Source organism: Falco peregrinus, chromosome 3, assembly GCF_023634155.1.
Source record: "Falco peregrinus isolate bFalPer1 chromosome 3, bFalPer1.pri, whole genome shotgun sequence".
NCBI classification, from domain to species: Eukaryota; Metazoa; Chordata; class Aves; order Falconiformes; family Falconidae; genus Falco; species Falco peregrinus.
The window spans coordinates 90,858,960-90,884,509 of record NC_073723.1 but is presented as its reverse complement, the minus strand read 5'-3'; the positions used below and the strand labels follow the sequence as shown (position 1 = coordinate 90,884,509).

General features: G+C 39.3%; 1 protein-coding gene across 7 annotated transcripts in view; it reads left to right on the top strand.

The window, feature by feature from the left end:
• PIGN (phosphatidylinositol glycan anchor biosynthesis class N) overlaps nucleotides 1-25,550 on the top strand; it is a 106,967-nt gene that overhangs the window by 28,063 nt on the left and 53,354 nt on the right. For 6 of the 7 annotated variants that reach the window (XR_008746427.1, XM_005243708.4, XM_055799372.1 and 3 more), the window contains 7 exons: nucleotides 4,193-4,317; nucleotides 5,547-5,677; nucleotides 9,490-9,606; nucleotides 14,315-14,355; nucleotides 16,286-16,345; nucleotides 17,417-17,509; nucleotides 19,377-19,432. Coding sequence is in view for 6 of the 7 variants with exons in the window: in XM_005243708.4 (XP_005243765.1) it covers nucleotides 4,193-4,317; nucleotides 5,547-5,677; nucleotides 9,490-9,606; nucleotides 14,315-14,355; nucleotides 16,286-16,345; nucleotides 17,417-17,509; nucleotides 19,377-19,432 (623 nt within the window). In the remaining variant the exon portion in view is untranslated. The remainder of the gene's footprint in view (nucleotides 1-4,192; nucleotides 4,318-5,546; nucleotides 5,678-9,489; nucleotides 9,607-14,314; nucleotides 14,356-16,285; nucleotides 16,346-17,416; nucleotides 17,510-19,376; nucleotides 19,433-25,550) is intronic. The other variant, XM_055799376.1, reaches the window with a different exon arrangement.

The following is a 25,550-nucleotide window of genomic DNA, read 5'->3' as shown; positions in this document are numbered from 1 at the left end:
TGGGGATAAAACAGAGAATAGCTAACTAATGTTTGTGCTACTAGTGCTGCCACCCTGAAGTTGCTCATTCTCTTAAAAAGCACTAACTAATGATAACTCAGTGGGTCAGGAGATAGGAAACTGACGAGTTTTTATTTGTATGGATCAGAAGCAGATTGCTTAAATCATGAGTAGATATCATGTGTGTGATATTAGGTAATTCCTGTCATGTCTGCTCGTGGTGCAAGGTGATCCTAGTTCTTTCTTGGGAACTTAGAATAAACTCAGTATAAACTAGGCTGGATGGGGTTTATATCTGCAGCTGGGTTAAAAGTCAGTGATTTTAATGTGTGGTAATAGCTTGGGAGTGGCTTGGAGATCCAGATGGGTATGGAGCTGATTGATTATGGGTTTTTTTCTGGTTTTTGGTTCTGTTTTGGTTTTGGGTTTTTTAGAAGCCTTCAGAATAGTTAAGGGGCTGAGTGTAAATTAGTGTGATGTGGCCTAATGATCCTCAGTTAAATAACCTTTACCTAGATCATACTTTGAGTCGGTGCTAAAGAAAAATTAGGGAGCAAAATACTGGGAGTCTAGGTTAAGTAACAGGAAAAATATGGTCTTTTTTAATTTTTTTAATGCATTTCTGGTTTTTTAAGTATTAGAAGACATATATATATTTATAAAGAAGAACTCTTTGTTGTTTGGGTTTCTTTTTTCTTTTTTTGTTTGGTGGGTAAAATTATTAAAGTTCTAGGAACTTAAGTAGTCTTGGATGTGAGTCCCAGTAATGGTCTAACCACAACTTATTATGACCACAGGTTAGGATATGCTCAAGATAATCAGTTGATGCCTTCTGATTTAAATGGATATGTAGGTGCAGATGGCATGCTTTTTTTTTTTTTTTTTTCTTTTTTTCATTTTGAACACAGTACTTCATTCTTTCTTTGGCCCCGTTCAGACTCTCCCTTCTGTGCAGGCTGGGGGCTGGAGTCCAAAACTGATGTTAAACTTTGAAGCTCTGCAGACACTGCCACAACGTGATGTTTATTTCTGCCAATGGATTTCAATACGGATAGCTCCGCTCTAACTGGCAGCACAATGGTTGAATGATTTATTTTAGATTCTTAGTGTAGGAGTCTTGTGCATGAGCATGCTCAGTTGATATAAACCTGGCATATATATGTTTATCATGCCTTTTTACATTTATTTTACATCTATAAAGTGGCATAAATATTTAAACTTTTTCATCGGCACAAATCAGCTTTAATCAACCAATTTAACTAAATTGTCCAGGGTTTATGTATGAAGGAGTTTTGTGAAAGGAGAAAGTTTATTTGGTTTCTTTCTTCCTGTACATCCATGCATCAGCAACCGTTTATCAGATCTACTAAAGGATTGTGCTTCCATGGAGGGCTTTATTTGGGGGAACAAACAGTCCCCAACAATGTATGTTAAACATCTATGGAGTCCATATTTTGTTCAGACATTGGCAAATCATTATTTTGCTAGACCTTCTAGGTAGTCTTTTTTTTTTTTTCTTCATTGCTTTCTCCCATCCAAGGAGTGAGAAGATACTGAAAGATTTCACATAGTTGTAACCAAACTTTTCTTGTAGTATTTTAGTTAGTATTACATTATAATTAACTTCACAGGTAACTATGAATGTTTTAATGGGAAACTTATTGCTGATCTTAGTAAATTGCTTATCAGTTGTAGCCAGGGAATTATTTGTTATTAGCTGCCAGAAAATCATAGAAAAGTTGCCAGAATCATAGAAAAAGAAGGTTGGAAGAAAGCTGTAGTGGTCATTGAGTCCAACTACCTGCATGAAGGAGGTCCAGTTAGAGCAGCCTGCCCAGTCAAGTTTTGAGCATCTTCAAGGGCAAAAATTCAGAAATTCAACAACTTCTTGAGCACCTGTTCTGGTATCTGGCTACAGTCATGGTTTAAAATTTTTTCAGAAGCCTATTTTACTGTAGTTTCCCACATTTCAAACTGAGTTTCCCCTTTTCGCATCACCAAGGGCCTCTGGTTCAATCTTCTCTTCACCCTGCCAGTAGCAGATGGTTGTAGACAGTAATGAGATCTCTCCTAAGCTGTCTTTTCTTGAGACTGGATAAACTGAGTTCTCTCAGCCTCTTTGTTGTTTACTCCTGTCTCTGAAACTTCTTGGAGGTGTTCAGCTTAAATATACAAAGGAGGTAATATTACTAAATAGAGCAAATAAAAGGGAAACAAAAATGGAGAGAGAAAGATATAGCTAACATATAATGGTGGCTTGGAAACAAACTAGTGTTGAGTGGCAGCAGGTCTCAAATTTTTTGAATACTGTGTACCAAAAAGAAGAGGCCTTTAGCTGGTTATGAAGAGATACAAGGATAGTGCTGGGCAGATGGTTCAGCAATCTCCAGAGCAAAGCCAAGTGGGTTTTGCCCCTGCTGTTTGATGTCCTGCTCACCACCTTTATCAGCGAAAGATAACTCCTTGTGGTGACCTTCCTATTTGTGGGTTTTTTTAGTAAACCATTTTAAAAAATGTTCCATGGGATAAAGTTTACTATTTGCTTTGGGAAAAGATGCCACATCTTAGTTACACTTGTCTTTTATCATCTCGTTCTTAATTAGCCACAGGTTGGGCAAGCTCCTCTGGCTGCTGCTGCTCTGGGTTATGAGGTGGCTGGGGCTGGGCCAGTGGGGTGGTTTTGGGGTGTTGTGGGGACTCCTTGGGTGGGAGAGGAAAAGCTCAGGCTTTGCCTTCTTTACAACAGTTTCATTTGCTAATCAGTCCACAGTAGAAAAATATCTATCTTCTAATGTTTATCTACATTTTAGGATTTAATTTCGGGACTTTCCTGTTCGTCTGTTTTGATATGTTGTTTCTTTTTATTTAATTAAAAATAAGAAAACATAATTATACTGTATCCTGCAAATTACTGGTGTGCTCTGGAAGGCTTCTTCAGTCTGTGGTCAAATATGTGCAGGTGGACAGACCCCTGTGGGACATGGAAATCTCCATAAAAATAATTATAGTGCTATTGAATGTGATCAGAATTTTTTTCTTGTATCTTTGTTTAAAATATCTCTGGACTTTGGTTATGATTTTGTTTGGACAAGAGCTGAAGCTGTGAGTGTGCAAACATTAGTCCATTTGGCTTGTGCATATTCAAGGGGAATAAAAGGTGGGATTGTGTACTGCCATGGTTTCCTGACACAGTTTAGTGTGATACACTTGCTGCCAGTTTAGTCTTCCTCTGGGTACAGTGACTTTTGTTTACACAAGGTTTGAGCTTTAGTTTTTAAGAGCTCCATTGCTGTCACAGGTATCTGGTGGACTGCTCTGCCCTTTGGTGGCAGAAATGGTTCGCTGGCTCTACCAGCATTTTCCCTGGACTCCTGTGTGAAATTCAAAGACATTTTCCTTTATATTAGTGTACTGAAGGCTTCTCTGGATGCTCTTTGAACTAAAGCCCTACCCAACTTTGTTCCCTTGAGCAGTGCTGTTACTAAGGAGATCATGTTGGAATAGCTGTCTGCCTGCATTTTGCATTGCTCTAATGTGGCTGGTCTAACACAGAGTAGCCATGTCAAGACTTATTCAATCTGAGGGGAAAATCCTCCCCTGGCATCTGCCTCAGGGATGCTTAAGTAGGACATGTGCAAGGCAGATGTATGGTCTGTAGTTCATGTATTTGTAAAGCGTATCTTGACTTGTTCTGGTTTAATTTCGTTTCTGCAAACAAGTTGTAGTTGCAGCTCAGTCCTGCAGAACCTGCTTCCAAAGCAAGGTTGAGACCTTTGCTTCTGGCTTGAATTTGATAAATCAATGGAAATGTAAAGTGCTAGTGGTGCTTAGGAGTGCTTCATCGTTGCGATTATACAGGAGGCAAAGAAGGGGTGATATGCATTTATCTGGTATTTCTGTCTAAAGAAACTCAAAAATCCAAAGAAAAACAAAACAACCCCCCCAAACCCCAACAAAAATAGCCTACAACTTCAAGAGTGTTGCCTTAGATAAGCTGAAACTTTGAACTGACTATACTGATGGTAGTTATCCTCCTAAGTAGTAAATCAGGAAGTAATTAATCTTTCTCTTTTGTTAACTGATAACTACTGGTATTTTGACATGAAAACAGCTGCATTTCAGTTTTAATAGGCTGCCCATTGTCTTTTTCCATTGTGTACAGTTTAATATCTTAATGGCTTATTCCATACAGAGCTTCTTTAATTCTTCCAGAAGTAATCAAACATTGTTCTCTGCACTGAATGAAGAGAAAGTGGTTCTATTCCTGCATTTGCTAGGCATAGACACAAATGGACACGCTCATCGGCCAAACTCGAGGTAATTGAGAGATTAAGCATATCTTTCTCATGACTTTTAAATGCATACAGTAACTTCTTTATCAATGCTATTTATCGAGCCTGAAACAAGACTTGCAGTCTTGAGGGTTTCTACAATAGGTCATATATGTCACCATGATTACCTGTTCTGAATTTTGTGGGATTTTCTGTTTTTCAGGTCTCGCCTGTAGAAGTGACAGATTTTTGCTCTGGTTATACTCCTGTACTCAAGTCTGATTTCTGGCAGATTGTCTTAGTTATAGTCAACATATAATCTAGAGGATATGTAAGAAATTAGAGTTTTAAATGTAAAATGAAAACAGTTCTTGGATTCCTTGTAGCTGAAATGGTATGGTTGAATATAAATTCAGTAAGCTCAGGAATAGTGGCTGCAAGTTCCAGAATTATGTTTTAGCTTTCCTTGAACAAAGAGAAGAGTTTAGATTAATAGTACTCATCACCAATTCATCTTGAAGTGTGTTATTTGAAAACTTTTTTTCATTTCTTTGTATGCTTTAATGTAGGATGTCTTTCTCTTGATCCTTGCATACTTTTTAAAATCTTTCCTTTGATTTCCCACATCATTCCAAAGTTCATACTTGCCTTATGTGTCATTCATTTTGTTATGATTTTTTGAAGATAGACTTCTTAAACTGACTTTAGCACCAGCAATAAATAGAAAATTAGTTGGCTGAAAGTTTATCATGGTCACTTTTTCTAAAAAAAATACAGATTTTTGGTTTAGCCTCTGTTCAACAATGCTCTGAGAATCATTTCAAAACAGTCTGTGCATGGTGAGATCTTTCTTTGCTATCTAGTTACTGGCTTAATTTTTGAATTAAATTTAAATTTTTGAAACTTACAATTTAAGGCATTTAAAGTTTTTCCAGAGTTCATTAGTTTTGATACTCTCCTTAACTTGCCTGATAGCTGTATATGATTACAGTCTTCAGCCAAGGACAGGTCAGATTTGAAATAAAAATAAACATCCATTTGAGACTGTAGTTTCAGGAACCTTCGAAGTGTGCTGTGGCAATTTAGTATCTCACAGAAGACTTAGAGGAGGAGATATTTTACATCTAGGATTCATTTTGTTATCTTAAGGTTCTCTAGAGGATAAAGCTGTCTATAACCAAAGGACTGGGCATTCTATGACTATTGATAACTTGCTTTATACCGAGTGAGAGAGCCACTTTGAATCTGACAACATTTTTTTTCATCTTCTCCTAGGGAATACAAGGAGAATATTAAAAAAGTTGATGAGGGTATAAAAGAAATTGCTTCAGTGATTGACAGTTTTTATGGAAATGATGGGAAAACTGCATTTATTTTAACTTCTGATCATGGAATGACAGATTGGGGTGAGTATTTTTAAATCTTGAGTCAGCTGAGTTTATAGGTGAGTATCTGGAGTGTAATTAAAGCTCTGTCCCATTGGAAGCTTCGGAGCCCCTGCTTTGATTTGATATCTTAAGTGTTGCTTGTATGTAAAACCCACGCAAATTAGGAAATGGTTAATTGGCTGCAGGGACCCTCATCAGCCCTGTGACAGCTAAGTTGCATAGCTGGACAGAAAAAAGAAAATTGAGTAAAGCTTAACTCCCTTAGTGGCTGCTAGTAGCGATAAAAAGACCTGAATACTACCTCTGTCAGAGCCTTCCTGCAGAAAATCAGCTCAAGGAAGAGGAGATTGTGTTATTTGGCTGCCAACAGCAGAGTTTGTCTTGTTCCAGCCCATGTGGGAGATACAGTTTTCATTTTGGTGCTCTGGAGCACCTGGGAAAGGTGGCAAATCTGTTCAGGAGCTGGTGAAAAACTTTGGAGGGGGAATCTTTTTGCTTATTTTAGCCTTTTATGCCCAGCAGAAAGGATAGGACTGCTGTGTGCTCTTTCTAGAGGACACTGGTGCTGGAAACTAGGCAGAGCAGCTGAGAGTGCAGGAAAGGAGAGCGAGTCAGGTGGCCAGCAAGGCTGGTACCCACAGAATGCATTTGCAAAGGGCATGAGCACAGTGGCCAAATGACTTGGGACAATTTTGGTGTAACTAGATTCAGGGCAGATGAGTTTACAGCAGTGAACTAATTTAGACCATCTTTTTTCCTTCTTTTTTCAAGAATTTTAAGAACACTCCTGTCCTTTTGTGCAGCCAATGAAAGTGTTAAGTCCCTCTTCCAATGCTGTGCATGTGTTTGTAACTCCTAACTGATACTTTTGAACTAAGGATGCTTCAGGCATGGGCTTGGCAAAATTCAGCTTCTTATTCTGTGTGTGAAATCCTAAACTTTTTAAATGCTAGGGATGCAAACTTTGTCTGTCATCAGAGATGACAAAAATATTCATGTATTTATTCAAAATGAGCCTAATTACCATCTGCTCATTTGCAAAATAGTCTGGTGTTTGGTTTTTTTTTGTTTACTGTTTTTGTTTACTGTTGAGCTGACTGCCATTTGCAATAAAATTTTAATTCTGGCAATTTTTTTTTTCTGTTTCAAGTAATCATTTCATAATTTTTTTATAAGTGAGGAGTGCTTACAGGTACATATTTTTTATATATATGATAGACACCTCTGGAGCTCTGACCACCTACCCAAAGCAGGATTAAATTTGGGATGAAACACAGTTGCTTGGGCTTTATCCAGCAGGGCCTTTAAAACCTCAAAGGGTGGAGCTTTACACAGCCCCTTTGGGCAGCCTGCTCTGCTGCTTGCCTGCCCTCACAGAGAGGAAAAGGTTTTCTTTATCTGCAATCTGAACCTCCTTTGTTTCAATTTACGCACCGCAGTGAGGCCCTGGCTCCATCCTCTTTCAAATTCCCTTGCAGAGGGGTACAGGCACGATGCTCTGTTACGCACTTCTCAAAGCCCTTTCTTCTCCAGGCTGAACAAGTCCCAGTCCCTCAGCCTCTCCTCACAAGACAAGTGCTCCTTTGACCAATTTCCATCCCCCTCAAGTTCATTCCAGATGGTTCATATCTTTCCTGTACAGGAGGGGCCCAAAACTGGATCCAGTGTCTAGAAGTTGTCTTGCAGGTACTAAGTAGAGGAGGATAATCCCTTTGCTGGACAGTGCTCCTGTTGACACATCCCAGGGTGCTGTTGATCTTCCTTGTTTCCAGCGTGAGCTGTTGGGGTGTTCTCATGTACTGGATCCTTTGAAGGGGGAGTAAAAGGTGATAGGAGTAACTCTTCAGGCTTCGAGAACCACTGGTCTGTCATAGTTTTCTGTTGGCTTTTTGTCTCAAAGAAAAAGCTTGATCTTCTGCCAGAAGTGTTAATAACTTTAAAGTTGGCTTTAGTGAGTCCAGGAGCAAACCCAGAGATAATGCTCAGGCCTGTAGCCAGCAGTCTGAAGGCTAGTGCAGTAGCTTTTATTTGACCTTGTAGTATCAGCAACTGCTGCAGTCTTTCAGCAATTATTTGCAGAATGGGATGTGCACCAGTTTTAAAACACATAAGAAATGAAAACGGCTGGGAGAACCTACTGGGGAAGAGAACATGTTCTGAACTTGACATAATCAAAGAAACTGTGCCAACAACCGCAAAGACCAATAAACCCACTTGCTTTCTCAGTCTGACTCCATGATTTTGCTTTAAGCTGATCTCGGGTGGAACTGCTGACCACCAACATAAGTGGTCCCACACCCACCCTCATCTTGGCCACTTGTTCCTGCTACTATCCTGGCACAAGTCCTGCTGTGTGGTAGGTGGGACCAGAGAACAGGAAATTAAGCAGCATCCTTTCCCTCCTTTCCCCTGAAAAGGTGTGTTTGGAGGGTGCTGAGAGGTGGAACAGGAGAACTGACCTAGCTGAATACCAAATTACACACACACACACACCCCCCTTATAGTTCAGATCAGGCTGAATACCAGGGTGAGGGTGGATACAGCTGCCTCTGTCAGCTTTATCTGCCTTTAGGTATTCATGGAGGCAGAGTCTCGGTGAAATGCTGATGGTACTGGTGGCTCTGCTAAAATGAGAGCTCATGAAAAATTGCTCTTTCCTCCTGCATGCAGTAGAAAGAAGTAGCTGACGCCTGGAAGATGGAGGAAGCACTGTCTCAGTCTGCTCTGTTCCCAAGCTCTGCAAAGAAAAGCAGTTGTTGCTGCTTTTGAGCCCAGAGAGTGCCTTTCAAGGGATTTCTGAACACCGGGTATCTTATTCCCAGACCTGTATGTTTTTAAGCTTAGGGCTGTTTAAAGAAAGCAAAGCTGGCTTTTCAGGTCTGCCATAGTGATTGTTGGACAGCCTCAGTGCTATTCCTAATTTTATACCCAATTCCAGTTTGTGGTTTGTTTGGGTTTGTTTAAGAAAAAAATGTCCTTAAAACAACGTGTTATTCTCTGTCCTGCATATTTATTATAATATATACACACACAGAGGGAAGAGTGTGTGTCTATGCAAATACAAGGAAAATGTATAATCAGTGCAGTAACTGACGTAGAGTTTGTATAACAATGTCATTCCCTTTGAGACGGGGTTATCTCACTGCTGTGGTACCTCACCCACGGAGTTCAGTGGCTAGCGTTTCTTTGAAGCTTGTGTGGTTTTTGCTTAAATGCAGCTCCTCTTGAGACATTATATTTTTAAAGCTTCCTCCTTTTGGCTGCTGATAGGTTAATTTGGAGGGAATTAATTTCCCTGGGGAAGGAAGTAATGGTTTATCAATTTTTAAGGGGTGTGTTACCAGGCTTTAAAACCTTAAAAATAAAATTGTATCACTGGGGAAAGAATGACAGTTGCAATGCATATTGTCTCCTGGTTTTGAAAAGGAAGTCTAATCCTTATTTGGGGTTCAGAGATCAGTTCCGTGTATTTTGGGCACATGACTAATTTTACCCCAAACATCCCTTGTTTCCATGGGATGCTCTGGTTAAGCATGTGTGTGTGTTTTGAGCAGATAAGTCCTCTACACCTTGAGGCTTTCATGTTACCAGTTTGGGGTTTTTATTACACAAAGCTATGTCTTTGTGGGCCTGACTTAAATGGTACAGATTTCCCAACTTGCAACTTGAATTTAGCCTTTATTGTTAGGAGTGTAAAAAAAGCATATAAATAAATTGAAATAGGTTGTCTGTAACAGGATTTTAGTATGTATATTTTTAACAAGAACGTAGTACATGTTTGTATATTCATGTCTTAAATTTTACACTTCTTTTGGTGTGATGTATCTTAGGATCCCATGGAGCTGGTCATCCCTCAGAAACTTTAACACCACTGATTGTTTGGGGTGCTGGCGTGAATTATCCACAGAAAGTCACATCCCAATTCTTTGAAGACAACTTTTTGCAAGGTAGGTAAAGGATAACACTTAAGTAGAAGATTTTGGTGGGAAGGGAGGTGTTTAACCATTACACCTGTTGATCTTCACTGACTTCTGTTCCATTACAGTAAATATGACTTGCTTCGTATGGTGTGGAAAGAAAAGGTGACAGGGCATGCCTATGGAGGATATTGCAAAATTGGGTAGATAATGTCAGAGTTGATTTTATTTTCTAATCGTGGAATTGAAGACCTTCTCTCTTTGGGTACAGGAGGCTATTCACACTTTCTTAGGAAGACTTAGAGGTTAAAAGCTATTTGTACAGAAACGTGATAAGTTGACGTATCTTAAGAGTCTTTACTGGTTTCGCACTATAACCATGGGGACTTTCCAGGGGCTGTCTTGTCTCACTTGCATCCTTGCAGCTGCTGTGGAAATGTAAACAATTCTAATGAAAAACTGACTCTTTAGAGTTATCTTTCCACTTTATAATTTATTTAAGAAGAGTAAACTTTTTTAAAAAGAATTAATTTTTAATATTTCAAATACATAATGTTATAAATACGGGCTTACTGAAATGTCAATGGATTTCTAGAACCGTGTGTGGTTAAAGTGTGCAAGCTCTTCCTTTTTCACGTGCCCCATTCTTGTAGCCTGCTCTGTTTAAGATGCATTGAATCTCTTGGGTTGTTACTCGGGATCAATGAGGTAATGACTTTCTATTTTATTGGATCATTTGTCAAGCTACATTAGAGAAGACAGCACAGCAAAAATTACTTCAGCCCTGAGGTTTTAACCCCACCTTGCTCTCGAGAAGGTATTTGGTAACAGATTAAACAAACAGGACTTCTTGGATACAGACCATGCTAATATTTTACTCTTTTGTGATTAACTGCTGCTATAAAATTATGATATCTCTGATAAAAATTAAAATTAATTGTAGAATAAAAAATAGAAAATGGAGTAAAACCAACTGATTTTGTGTCTGTGATGACTGATCTGCTAGACTTGTAAGGACACTTGATGTCTCTAAGGGTTGATCTGTAGTAGTTGATTTTTGCAGCTGTCAGGTTTCCTTGATTCTCACCAGCTTTAGTGCAAACCTTGGCATTTGACTTCAAGTAATGATGGAAATGGTTTGAGAGCATTTCAGAAGAGTGCTGAGCTGACTTCCAGGTACACAAAACAGCAAGCTTTTTGACTGTGATCTGTTAGGAAATGTGTATTTTATTAAAAGACAGACTCAGACTGTGTCTGCACCCTGCTGTGCTCCCTTCATATTTTCCTTCTGATGGTTTAAAACCAAACAAACACCACCACAAAACCAAACCAACAACCAGACAAAAAAAACAAACACCCCAAAGCAAAAATCAGGAACACCTCCCTTTGTTCTGCCTGTGCACTGTAGCTTTCCGGCTGTCAAGCATGTTGTTGGTCTGTTTAGACACTATCTTTACAGGTTCTTAATTGCTAGGGGTAATCTCTGTTGGAGGTTTAAGTCTCTCTGAGTATCTTGGGAGTTTGAATCTCTATTTGAGTAATAAGTATCTTCTTAAGAAGTGACTGTTATCTCTGTGGTAGTACATTATAGCTTCTAGTAGACTGTGTAGCTGAAAAGTAAATTAAAAAGTGTTGTTGAAACTTGGCACTTTTGCAGGTCAGTACAATTTAGCTACTCTATTAAGCTGTAATTCCAGATATTTTCACAAAGCTAACATATGAAAGAAAAGATGCTTAAAAGAGATCTCTTGAAAAGGTCTTTGAATTTGCCTTTCATGCTCCATACAAATGCAGCTGAGACTGTGCAGGAGAGTGATTTCCAAACTGATGTATGTGGGTATCTGACTTATATTTGTTTGAGTTTGCATGCACCAATGTTCAAGTTCTTGCACCTACTGACAATCCTTTCTAATTTCTCTGAGTTGAAAGTTCATGGAAACAGCAGAATATTTCTAATGCTGACAAACCTCTTATGCTCTGTTCAGTGCGAGAAGGCTGTAGGCAGCCAGTGAATTGTTTCTCTTCTCATCATTGCTGCCGAGGGTTGATACCCCCAAAGGCGGTGCCACCAGGCAGGACTTAGTCTGTCCAAATTGTCAGGGAAATATTAATATGCTCCTTGGATGGCCAGAAAGGCACAGTGTCTGCTCTGGGATGACAGCCTTCTCATCAGTTCCTTCACCTGTGCTCTAGCTTCCCTCAGGCCTGCCCATGCGATGATCTCGGAAAGATTTGCGATGGCAGCCCTGCATCTGTGGGCAGCGTAGTATTACCCATTTGACTGTTGTCTTGACCCTTCTTAGGAAAGAAAGAATACGGAGCTGCTCTGCATCTCCTCAGCGCAGGCCCCGCTGGGTGGCCTTGGGGCACAAGTCCAGAGAAGCTTTTAAGTGAAGGCATGGCCTTCTGCAGCAGGAGGGTGTGGGGTGCTTGTTTCCATCTGTGCACACCCCTGTTATGGAGGGGGCTTAGCCTGCCTTGCTGGAGCTGGAGCTGAGGGAGCTCAGTGTTACTGCTTCTGTGAGGTTTTATGTGAGATTTTCTGTGGTTCGTGTGGCCTCATCTTCAGCCTCTTCTTGACCCGGTGCTTCCCTGCTGTTTCCCCTGATCTGTTTACATCTGACTGCCCAGCGGGCTGCAGTAAAAGCTGGGCAGGATAAAGAAAAGAAGCCCATCGAGCAGCTGGAAAACTGTGGTGAGGCACTGTATCAGAAACCTAGATAGTCAGCTGGAATTGTAAACCAGTGTGGGCATCACGTGCACCCAAGGCACGTCACTCCTGGGAGTACAGCCTGGGCTGGCCAGTCTGCAGGTGGATCCCAGTCCCTGGGAGCTCCTGGGCTCGGTGTCCTGCAGCTCCTGGTCCAAGTTGGACGTTTTCAGCTCTGCCTTTTGGGTTTATCAGCGTAGGGAAAGGGGGATGTAAAAGCTTCTGACAAATCTAGACGTTTCTTTAGCAGACCTACAGTTTCTTCCTACTTCAAGCATATTGTGTGTGTATAGACAGTTTTCCAACACTTTTCATAGGAAAATGTTACTTAATGCATTGTTTGTTTTCCTTTTGTATAAGAGAAATATGAGTGAGAGTCTATATCTCTAGAAATATAAACCCGTTTCCTTTTCTGGGAAGCAAAAGGAAGCAAACTTGTTCATTTTTGTGTGAATTTAACACAATTCATGATTAATGCTGATAATGCTGCCCCTGTGTTGCCATGGGAACTTGCTGTAAGTATATGTCTTGCTGCTGTTAAGGTACGTGGCTGCTCTTCAGGGTTCTGTTGGGACCAAATAACAGTGGGCCTGCTCTCAGACCCCCAGAGTTAGCAGTGGTGTGAACAATTTGCTAAAAGCGCGTTTGGTACGTGCAATACTGCAAATGTGGATGTTTCCTGTCTCAGGCTGTTTTCAGCTGAGACGGGTTTGGGGCTGGCACAGACAGCGTGTATCAAAAGGTGGAGGAAGAGTGGTGTGGTCTTAGGATTTGAACGCCTGTTTGGAGAAAATAATTGATGTTGAGCCAGGCCTCTGAATGATGGTTTACCTGTATTTTTCATGAAGCCTGTTTCTGCTGTATTTAAACTTCCACTTCACATGAAGCCAAAGGATATTTTGGGTAACATGGCTACACTGTGGATGGTCTGAAGTGCTAGGCAGACCCTTGCTTTGGTCCGTGCTGTTTCAGCAGCGTTGTTCTGGCAAGCAGCGTTAGCAGGGTGGTGAGCGCCCCGGTTAGCTTTCCATGTGTACTGAGGAAAGTGGCTATACCCCTGTGGCTAACGTTAAGTTTGGTTCCTAAGTTGAGGGTAGGTGCCCCCAATGATTTTACTGCTGTACTGAGTGAGATCTGTCCTAGGTAGGCCATCAACAGGATGTTAAGTACTGTAGCAGCAAGTTTGTTTCAGCCCCTATTGTGTTTTCCTGTGTGTCATCTTCTTTGGATCTTTGGGGTTTTCTTGTTGTATTTTTTTCCTGCTTATCTTTGTGGGTAGTGGGGCAGTGAATTTAAACATTAGGAAAAGACATAAAAAAAACCAAAGTGCAAACTCTGCTAAACTCTGTTTTTAAATAACTCTCCACCCCCAGACAAAAAACAGGCAATTTCCTCATTATTTCCTTAGAGGCTAGTGGAGAGCGGGAAAATACAGTTTTGAAACAGCTTTTTATATGATACACCATAGCTTTAGGGGCTTGTATATTTGTTTGTCTCTGCTTTCATTGTAGTAGTTCTGGCTGCCAAATTGTTGAACTTTTCCCTTGAGTTCGCTCTTGGCAGGTATTGCTTATGGCAGACCTGAAGTATGTTTGTACCACTCTGTATCAGTATATTTGGGACCTTGGGTTAACCTTTTTTAAAAACTATTGAAGAGATTCAACAGCCCTTCTCCTAAACCTAGTTTTGAATCCTTTGGTTGGCACAGGAGGTAATATATCACTTCCTATACTGTGCTAAAAAAATAAAAACCTTGGACTTCCTTCAACTGATCTGGGTCACAATTGCAGGCAGTAATTTATTCTGATGGATAAAAGAAAATGTGAACTGAAATGAATGCATTTTATTGTTTCTGCCTGTTGAGTTCCATCTATAACCCTTCTTGAGTTAGCATCCTAAAGCCAAATTATAATTTTCTTTAGTAACAACACTTTACAGAAAATGGCAACAAGACGTTAAATGTCAACTGAATTCTCTCTTTCAAATCTGTGTAGGTTAGCTGTTCATTTGCTCTGTTATTTCTTGCAGAATGGAAACTGGAGAACTTGAAGAGGCTGGATGTCAATCAGGTAGCAAACATACCTAATTTAATAGCACATTATTTTTCACCTTAAATTGAGTCTTGTGTGATTTAAAATAAATTATGGAATTCGAATGAATTATCACAGTGATGTAGCATTTTCCTGGAATGTGTTAGAGAGTTATAGGAATCACACCCATACCCAACCTAATATGAAAAAGTTTAAATTGCTTGTTAACACCTGTGACAGCTATGTACAACTTCTCCTCCTGAAGGTACATTATCACACCATTTTTGGTTAGTGATCATAAAGAGTGTGGTGCGTTGTGCCAGGTGCTCCTCACTACTCAAACTCAGTGCCAGGTACCCAAAAATAACTCATCTAGCATGTTTTCAGAGTGGGTTTTGTTCTTGCAAACTTTTAGAAGTAACTTGTGATGCTTTCCCTCTTTCTGATTTGAAAATGTTCTGGAGCTGAGTTTACACCTTCGAATTATCTTTGATGAAGGTGTCCAGTGAAACACAGAGGAAGCATGGTCTGATGACCATGTTTCCCAAGTTTGTGAGCACCTTCTATATGCTTTTTGCTACTCTTAAGATAGCCATGTGAATGTTCAGTGTAATTTTTAAGAGCCATCTATTTCAATGTCTGTATTTTGTCACTTTTTCCAGAAGTTGCTGTCATTACTGAATCAAAACTAATTCTTGCTATACTGTTAAACTGTGTGTTTTTCCCACAGGGTCTGTGATTATGGCCCAACCACTTAACAATTTAGACAATTTGTACAGTAAAGGAAGAAAAAAAAAAAAAAAAAAAAAAGGATGACTTAATCCTTGATAGTAAATCAGCAAAGCTTTTTTTTAAAATCATGATGATAACACGTACATGTGTACACCTGAAGCTTGTTTGCTTCTTACTTCCTATTGTCCTGTGAAGCCCAATATGTGAATAGCAGACTCCAAACCTGCTCAGACAAGGGAAATAAATTTATGCTGGAAGTTTAAAGTTGGGAATGTTCTGGATCAACTGCTTTCAGAAAAGCCCTGGTACAAAATTAGAGATCAGTGTACCTCTCAAGGGCGGCAGGAATTATGGAGAAGTAATTTTAAGACACTATAGAAGAGCCTCAAGTGTTGCTTTGTTCTGGGTAATGGCGTCCCCAAAGACAGAGCTTTTATCCTGTAGTACCTGTGGGATTATGAGTAAAAATAGCAAACTAGACTTCTGATTACTGTTACACTACATATACATTGTCCTCTACAAATAATGGTTCGGCATCTGCTTCTGCACAGTAGATCTGAGGCTGGGGCAGTGCCTGTGGTTTCAGTGTAGTTTCTTCAGATTTATGCTGGAGAACCAAAGAATTTTGGTGCATAGTTTTATAATAAAGGAAAATATACACCTGGTAAGAGGCAGTGTTTATTATCACAAGCAGAAGGTAATGGTACTTTATTTTATGAGATGCCTTAGTGTAGATTGAAGGGCCCTTCCTGAGAGCTGACTGGACACAAAAGTGCAGAATCCCCCTCTGAAGGGGAGAAGGTGAATAATTGGCACTGTGGATAAGGAGTGCTGTGAAGAGTAGTATATTTTGTGTACTGCTTAAAACTGTAAATATGAAATTAATTCTTTTTGTGGTATAAATAATCATAAAAAGTGGTGTGCCTCTCTGAGTGCCGTGAAGGGGCTACTGAATTCCTGTGAATAAATACTGTGGATGTTTTTATTTGCTTTTTGAACTAAATGTATTTTTGAAGTTTTACCAGTAGTAGCCTCACATTTTGAATCTAATCATGCCATGATGACTACTAGAAACTAAAAAAAAATAAAAAAATAAAAAAAGTAGAGCTGTATGTTATAACTTCATGGTATTATATACCATTTACTTTTGCAGATGCAGATATATTAAAATTAAACTAAATTTATTAGCTCTAGAGGCTGCAATTATATTAAAATGGGAATGCTTCTGTTTACACAGGCTGATATAGCACCACTGATGGCTTCCCTTATCGGTGTGCCTTTCCCGCTGAATTCTGTGGTAAGGAGTACAAACATTTTTCCATGTTACAGGAATCTGCTCACCATAGGGGAAAAGGTGTTGAGGCATGTGAGGGGAAAGATTATAGATTTGGAAAAGTGCTATAGGGTATGGAGACTGCTTATAGTTTTAGCTTTATGTGTATGTGTCTTCTGTTTAGAGTATAAACTCAATCTTTTTTGTATATTGTATAGTGCTTTCAGTTGGAAAGGCAGCTGATCCTTTTATAAACTGCAACCTCATACTCTTGAGCTGCATAAAAGTTTTTTGTTACTTTGTTTTTTAGGGATGGCAAAAATATAATGTGGTTTGAATAACACTTGGTTTTGATCATGAAAGCTGAGTCTGTAAACAAGCTGGTTCCTGCAGTTTAATGTTTAATTATTTCTTGTTTAAATCGGCGTACTTTCTTCAGATGGTATTTTGTGCCTCTAATTTAGTGAGCAGTGAGTGCCCTCACTTGTCAGATGGCTTTTTCTTTGAATTTCTTTCTTATATTATGACATAGTCCAAAGGTTCTCTCATAAATATCTAATTGACAGCATTATATTAGTGTGCTGTCATGCTGCTGGTTTCACGTTTACAGAGCACTTACAGAAATATGTCTTCTGGACACTTTCCCCAAGTTCTATCCCCTTGTCCTACACTCATTGCTGTTCATGTGAGCAAAGCTGCCCAACACAGGGTGGTGGGAACTGCTTGCTTTCCCATCACGAGTAGTGGGCGAGTCAAGCCCAGGCAAGGCTTTGGATAGAAGACTTTTAGGTATTTCCAAAATGGCTTCTGATTAGGGGTTGAGGTTGTATTACTACGTAGTATATAGATTAATAACAACTTCTGTTATTTACTTTTTTGCATTTCTGTACAAACTGGGATATTGTAAACAGCTCCTGTGATGTTTAGAAATGGTTTGAGAAGAGTATTTTCAAAGGAGTTACAGTAGTTATTTCAGAAGTCATTTGACGTATTCTTACTGCTCATATGGCCTGTGATTCTGTTAAGAGAAATTCCTGTGTCTTCATTTAAATTTATATTTTTTTATATATGTGTGTGTGTATTTTTCTTCTCCAGGGAACTCTGCCTCTGGAGTATCTGAACAATAGTGATCATTTCAAAGCGGAGAGCATGTTTACCAATGCTGTTCAGATTCTTGAGCAATTTAAGGTAACTATACATAGGGTAAAGAAAAATATTTCTGTGGCTAATAATTGTTGCTATGTGTAAAGTAATTATACCAGGACATAATGCTATGTATAGCATGCTGTAATTCAAAGGACTAAAAGTTAATACGGATGCTGGGTGAAGTCAATTGACTGGCTGTGGGCCCTATCTGAAGGAGTTTGAAAGACTTTAATATAAATGCCTTTTTTGTAAGAAGCATGAGTAACTTCTCTTGATTCTTAACATAAATGCTGATGTTTATTGTTGTTAATGTAAACCTACTTGCAGTATGTAGGTAGAATCTGAGTGCTGATAACTGAAAAGGGAGATAGTACCTTTCAACAGGGTCTGGGAGATAAGGCTCTAAGCCAGGATCAGTACACTAACAGATCAAAAAGGTAACAGGCACCTGTCCATTAAAGAAATTAAATTAGTGGCCTAATTCACTTTTAGCTAATGCTGTTGGTTTGCTTTGTATGTTTTTTATCTCTGGTTTCTCTGTCTTGATTCATCTAATGCTGGATATTATTACATTATGAGAACACATATGCGGTCCAATCAAAAAAACATTCTGTTTCACTAGACGGTAGAATACAAAACAGTCCAAAATCCCCAAATCACAGTTTTGGCAAGACATAGAAATGCTCTGGGGGAGAACCATCCTCTCCACAGACAGAAAGCTGAGCCATGCAAGAACTGTTGCCCTGTCAGGAAATTCATGTGACGATAGTGGAACAATGAACTGGCATGGGATCACCTGCCAGAGATGAGTACTTTCAGTACCTTCTGTCCCTTGAATGCCAGGTTCCTAAATGTGTGGATACCAGGTTGGCAGTGTCAGGAGCAGGGTTGCTTCCAAATCTGTGGTGGAAAACTGATATGTAGCGGGGAAAGTGGCTGGTGGGCTAAATGTGAAGTTGAAGCATGCTGATAGAACCTCCAGAGTTGGAAGACTTCTGCTCTAAGAATTAAGGATGTGACTCAAGTCTTTTTCAGTATTTAACTGGTGCCTGGGGGATTATTTGAACAAAGTTCTGCGCCCCCCCCCCCCCCCTTCTTATTTTTATTCTGTCATTTTTTAGTGCTAAATTATCCATTTCCTTGATGGCTGGTTTGTTTCTGGCATTGTTTTGGAATGATTGTGTATGAAGTTTCTTTGCTGAAGCAGTAGCAACACATTGGCTACACACAGAGTTGCTTTTTACTTTTCCTGTGATGGACTGACCTGACCACAGTTTGCACTCCCCGGAGAGGACGTTGCCTTGGATGGATAGGATGAGACATGTGGGTTGCTACTTCAAGCTGTCAGGTTTTGGGAGCAATGTGCTTGGAAAATTCCTATTTGCACTTTAGGCTGACAGTCAAACTTAAGTCAGGCTGCTGCAGAAGACCTTAAAGATGTTTTGATGGGCCTTGGGCAAAGTGGCTCTGACTGCATCAAAGCCTTCTATTTTTATCCATGTGCAGGTTAATCGATCTAACAGCATTGCTTCAGCAGTGTTGTCACAGTGTACTAGTTCCTGTCTGGCATAAATAATACTGGTTTTATCAAGGAAGGTTGTCACTGAAATCTGGTAGCACTTCTGGCTATATCTTCCCTTTATCTTGCAACCTGTAGAAGTCCTATGAAAATCAGCGGCTGGGGAGTGGTTTATTTTACCTATTCTAGAGCAGGTCTGGGTTTCCATGAACTCAGAGGAGTTACACATATGGGAGTATAACACCCAGTTTCCTGGACAGTATATTAATAGCGTGATTTCATTCCTTTTCCAAAGTCTTAGAACTTCTCTGTAGTTTTTAGTTTAATTCCTGATACATTTTTTAGTCTTATTGCAACTTGCATATAATGGTTTAATGTTTTTTTATGCAGGTTAAGATGAGTCAGAAAAAGGAAACCACACTGTCATTTCTGTTCACACCATTCAAGTAAGTGTCTAACAGTTATATATATTTTACCTGATTTGTCTTACCACTTTGGTATTTCACTGAGATACAACAACAGAAATTAGTCCATTCAGTCTTTTTAAATTATGGTGTTTATCTGACTGTGAAACTTTGCACTAGAACTCTATGCGGTTAAGTTCTACTTAAAAATTCTCTTTAGAAGTAGATTTTTTTTTTAAAAAAAGTAAATCTATTCCTTACATTTAGTTTTCAGTTAAGGGTTATCTGCCTAAGCTTTTTGACAATAGCGATATAGAGACTGCGTAATAGTTTTCACTTTTTCTTTTTTCCTATGTTCCTTTTGAATTCCTTGGGAGATGTAAGTCCCTGTAGGGTCAGGAAACAAAATCTGTTCTTGTTTATATGTATATAATCATTGAACTAAATTGTTTCTTCTGTGATATAAGTTCTAATTAAAAACAAACAAAAGGCCTTTCATCCAGAAAAGAAGATCAAAATCTTAAGAATTTGTGCTACCTAGTAGTGTTTCCAGGGCTGTGAAGGAGTCTCTGTAGTGACTTTTGTACCTGCCAGCTCTGTGTTCTAGTGTATGCAGCTGTTACTGACCTGCTCACCCTTCAGTATTATCCAATTAAAGCTGCTTTTTCCTTTTTCTTTCGCCCTAAAGGTTTTGAAAGCTTTGCTATGAGTGCACCTGGTACTGTTCAGTTCTGCTTTCAGTTTGTGGAGTGCTCCAAAAATGCTTTGTCACAGAGAGTAGCGGTTTTCCTTTGGGAAGTAGAAAGATGTTAATTAAGGTCTTTAAATCATAGCAGTAGTAAAAAATACTTGAAACTCTTCCTGAGAAGTATGTTTAATCGCTAAACAAGATTGCTGTTTTTCTGAACAGAGATTTACTGTGTGATTTTTATACCACTAGCTTCTTCAAAAGGAAAGGACCAAGACAGTCTGAGACACAAGTCAAGTCAATCTTGGACACGTAATGAGTGTGTTAGATCAAATTCTGATTAAGAATGATAGGTGCATTATCAAAGAATTTCCTGATCTGTATGGAATGAAAATGCCATATAGAAGGGATGGTCAGTCATCTTTGATTCTGTGGGAAAGACTATTAGTCTGATTTCACAGCTCTTACTTCAGTTTTACCTTTCCCCAAGAAAGATTGATTCTGTAAAATAGGATGTGTTTTTTCTTGATGCTAAATTAAGTGTTATTTGTTGCCTTACAGACTGAATCTTTCTTTTCAAACAATCCAACATATGATAAAATGTGGAAATATCTGAGACATATTACTTTGAAAATATGATTAAAACTTGGTATGAACATGTTGTTACTTTGGTATGGTCCATTGCAAAAATAAATCTATTTCACTTTCTTTAGGTATTCTTAAAAGTTTTCTGAATCAGACTTTGGGTTAATGGTCCTTCCAGGAAAGGTTTTGATATGAAACCAAAATAATTCCTTGGATGTGTGAATTACCATACAAAAGGTGCCTCTGCTTGCATGTTGCATCTTCACTCTAACAAAACAGAAAAAGACGCATACAACAGCTGGTCAGACATTAATGCAAATACTCAACTACAGTGTGCTGGGTGGGAGGGGAGTTTGGCCAGTTCTGATTAGTCTCCACAGCTCTCCTTGACTTTCAAACCTTGGCCCATGTCTGGGAAGCTACCAAGGTGCATTGTCTAGCCAGTAACTGATAGCTGGGATGAAATGGTGGAACACCAACTTATTTTTAAGCAGACGAGTAACTTCCTAGTGTCCCAGTTTGCAGGAACTGAAGGAAAACCTGAGGTAGCTGTCTACAGATGTATCTCCTCCTCGTGGTGGTGACTGAATGTGTGTCAGTCACAAGCCGGAGCTTCAGCTGCAGGTCATGTTCTGATACATTAGTGTAAGGCCACCCTCGTTGGCTCTTCAAACAAATTTTGCCTGAATTAGACTGAGATACTGAAGGAAAGGCATGTATCCCCTTCTGTTGGCTTTACCGTAACACTTTCATTGGTGGTAGGTAACTGTACCCTTCTATACCCTTTTATTTACCTTTTTCAGGAGAAGCTAAAAAGGCAGAGTTGGTGACAGCTTGCTCCTGTGTATGGAGCAAGAGATCTCTTGGAATACTGTGTTACATTTCAGAGTAATTGGTAATGGTACGGAGATTGCATTTCTGCTATATGCTATTGCAACTGGTCAGCCGAGGTTTAAGGGCAGGTTTATCCACTAATTTGTGTTAATCTATGATTGGCCCTCTCTGCTGCTGCCGAGTACAGTTCTATGTTGTGTTTCCCTTAGGCACCACTGCTCTTTCATTCAGACAAATAGCTTCTTCCACCACTGTTCGTTGATTTCAGTTGTATAAAGGACTTACATCCTTTTTAATCCCTCTGGTGCCTGAAATCTGTAACTTGAAGCTCAGAAAATGTGTGCTCCAGCATAATGCTTTATTCCTTCCTAGTTTATTGGAGGTTAGTGAAGTGTAATTCACGTCTGAACTGCTTTGAGACCATCAAGTTACATAGAAATAATAATAAAAAAAAAATTGTTTTGGAACATCATAGATTTTATGTATATTTCAGTATCTTGGTAACCTGAAAATTAACAAAGATATAGACAAGAACTGCTTTTCTTAAATTACTTAAATTATATAATACAATAAAGTCTATGTAACAGAAATGTGGTTATCAGTTCGAGAAGAAACCTGAATCTAAAATTTCAGACTGAGACATTCTGGTTCCAGAGAAGTTGATACAATTACTACTGAAGGTGTATTTATCTGGGGAGGGGAGAATATGTTCACAAATAACATGTTCTGTAGAAACTGCAATTAACAAAAACCTCAACTTAATTTTTCAGCCAGAAATACCATTTAAAAGTTTGTTTTAATATTCTGAGGGGGAAATCCTGTTTCCAAGCTTGCATTTCAGGTATTTTGTTACCAAGTGACTGTTCATAACCTTCAGATGTAATGACTTAAAAACCAGTGTTTAAGTTTTATGTTGAATATATTGCACTGAAAGCATTAAGCTAGTTCATATACATATGTATGTGTATAGTTAACAAGCCTATTTTGACTCCTTATTTACACAATGTTGGCAACAGAGAAAGTATGTTGAATTGATATAAGGCTTCTGATTTCTATGGGGAATCTCATCCCTAGAAGTGTGGCTGGCACAATGGACAGGAAATGAAGGAGGCCATTAGTCATTTGCCTTTCCTCCTTGGATCTAAATTGCATCTTTTGCTGAAATCCACCTGTCAGGTGTGTAATGATGAGGACGAGGATGGAGCTGATCATTGTGGTGTGTGATAGAAACTTCAATAGTGTCTGCTTGACCAGGTTTGATGCAGGTTAGAATCTGGAGAGCTCTATCTATTAATAAGGATGTGTCTGGCTGCCAGTAATGCCATTTTCATTTTGTCAAAGTGCCTTCATCAAGGAACAAATCTATGTAAAAGCATATCTTGAGACTACCTATGAAACTGTGGAGAATACTTGCAGCTGAGTTCTTTCCAAAATGTGTCTGCTGATTCTGCAAGGCAAGGTGCACAACCTGCTCTGAGGGGAATGAATGCACGAGAGCAGAACAGTGGCCCTTACTGATATCGAATACTTGATTAGAATGCTTATCTGCAGTTCCAGTTGGATACCTGAAGGGATTTGCTGTCTGAAATTAGTTTCCTTCCCATTTCCTTCCACTTCCTACCTTTTTTTTTCCCCAGCCATGAAAGACATGTTTTCAAAAATTATTTACTTAGCAAAATTAGAGGCTTTTCTTAGCAGGATTCTGAGACATAGGCACAATTCTTTGACCTTTATGTGTAAGAAAAGCAGATACCAAGATGCCAGATGCTTTGAAGGAGGAGTGAGTGCAAATGTGAAGGTTGCTGACTGAGGAAAACTGATGTCCAGAATAGTGAACTATCTTATTAGCTTTCTGACCATTTGATGGACCCTAAGGCAACTGCCAAACTGGCACAGTTCAAAGAGTAGCATGCCAAGGGGCCAGATGTTACTGTTGTAAAAGCATTCCCAAAGCTGGCATCTCTGGGCTGTGAAAGTAATCCTACAAGGAGTAGCAGGAGGACAGTGTAGTAAGGTGACTAGATTGGACATCAGTGTTGCACTAAAATCCTCTTAACCAGCTAATGCAATTTGATTATCTCAACAGGTACAAGAGATTTAAGATATTAAATTACACAAAAGCACACGAGTCCTTTTGTGTATGCCTGGTGTATACGGTACTTTCAGGGAAGACTGTGCTTCCAGCTGTTCAGTTTCTGGTGCCTCACAGTAGGATGGCAGGAGGGAGCAGTAGTTTAAGAGCCACCATGTACAAAAAACCCAGAGATGAGCAGCTGAATTATAATCAGTGCTTGCTTTCCACTAACTGTGCTTTTATATTGAATGTCTTGAAGTTTATATCAATAAGAGTTTTTTTGGGAGGAAACAGCTTAAGTATCTTATTTAAAGTCAAGTTTGTATCTTCTCATATGAAAAATCCCATACCATCTTGATGCTGCATTTGTAAAGTAACTTCATGGTTCGAATGCTGCATTTTAGTCATCTCAAATACTTATTTTTGGTGTATAATCAAGCTGGAACTTGCATAGTTGTGTAGAAAGTCACTGTATTTTTAATGTGCAGTGTACAGCTGTTAAGTAAAAATGTGCCTTTCCCTCACTGTATGAAAATGTAACTCCCTTTGCCCTCCAATATGAATTGAGGTATAACTCCTTTAAACGTTTGCATGGATTTGGTGCAAAGAAGTATCAATCATGTAGATTGAGTCTTTCAACATAATTACGCATCATGTATTTGTCGTGATGATAGAAAATGGCTCTTTCGTAACATAGAGTGTCTTTGAAGATGTACAGCAACTTCAAAGAAATGCCATGTGCACAAGAACCTCTCTTTTCTTCCTTTCTCTGATGACTGGAGGTACAGCACTACATTGTTCCCTCTGTCTGATGGCCTTTCAAGACTTAAATAATAGGTATTTCCATAAAATTGACATTTTGGAGCAAAGTGAAACAAGTGATTGCTCTTCCACCCTTAAGTGGGGTGGGATTCCTTAAGATGTCAGCAAACAAACATAGTATATCCTTTGAAGCATCCTGTTCTTGTTTTGTTTAAATAAAATGGCATTTATTTAAATAAATGGTAGTATGCGAGATATTTGTGATACATGTGATAATGCATTAGAAGAGCAAACATTAAGGATTGAATGTCAGGAGGAAAGAGTGAAGCTACTGCAGTAAGGAAGGGTATTTCTGACAGTGGTTACTTTCCCTGTCCGTTTGTCAGAATACTTTGTGTCTGCAGAGGAACTTTGATTTAGCGAAAGCACTGGTTTATCTGGGAAGACATTTCTGCCCCTTTATCCTGTGGTCAAGAATGAGGGGACAGCAGCTTCTGTCAATCTCTAGTGGAACCCTGGAAAGGCAGCCAGCTTTTTCCTTTCCCCACTTCAGTCCCCACTGTGTTCATCAGGTGGGAATCTAGGCATCAGCCTGCTTCTGGGGCAGCTGGTACGAGCAGGCCAGCATGGGCACCTTTAGCCTGGTGGTGTCAGAGAGGCAGACTGGCAGCCCTCTCCCCTCCACCTTTGGCTTTAGGAACCTGCATGTATACATGTGAACAAAAAGCCAAAATGCAGTGCTGTAGAGACAAAAGTGCTCAAATGGAAATAATGGCTTTATATTAAAAAAACCAACCAACCAAACACCGATAAACAAAAACAACCAAACCACACAAAACTGATTGTATAGTAGATTATTATCTCTTTAGGGAGAAATCAATGCCTGTGCTATAAAATGCATGTTCTTTGACAAAAATGTCACTTTCTCTTTCACTGAATGGGCTTTGTCTGAAGCGCTCTCTTAAATGCTACTCAGGGAGGATTCAATCCTCTTAGAAATCAGGCATCCCACTGGTCTTGAGTTTCAGCAGCATGCTCAGGAGCCTTTAGTCTGTACATAAAAGGCTTACCCCACACTTCTGCGTGGGATGACTGGGCATAATTGGATTTACTATCAAGTAGGTAAGGCCTTTAGAAGGAGCTAAGAGGCTAATGTCTAAGATAAAGTATCAGAAGTTTTATGCATATTTCTCCATTTCCTTGTATAAATCCCTTTG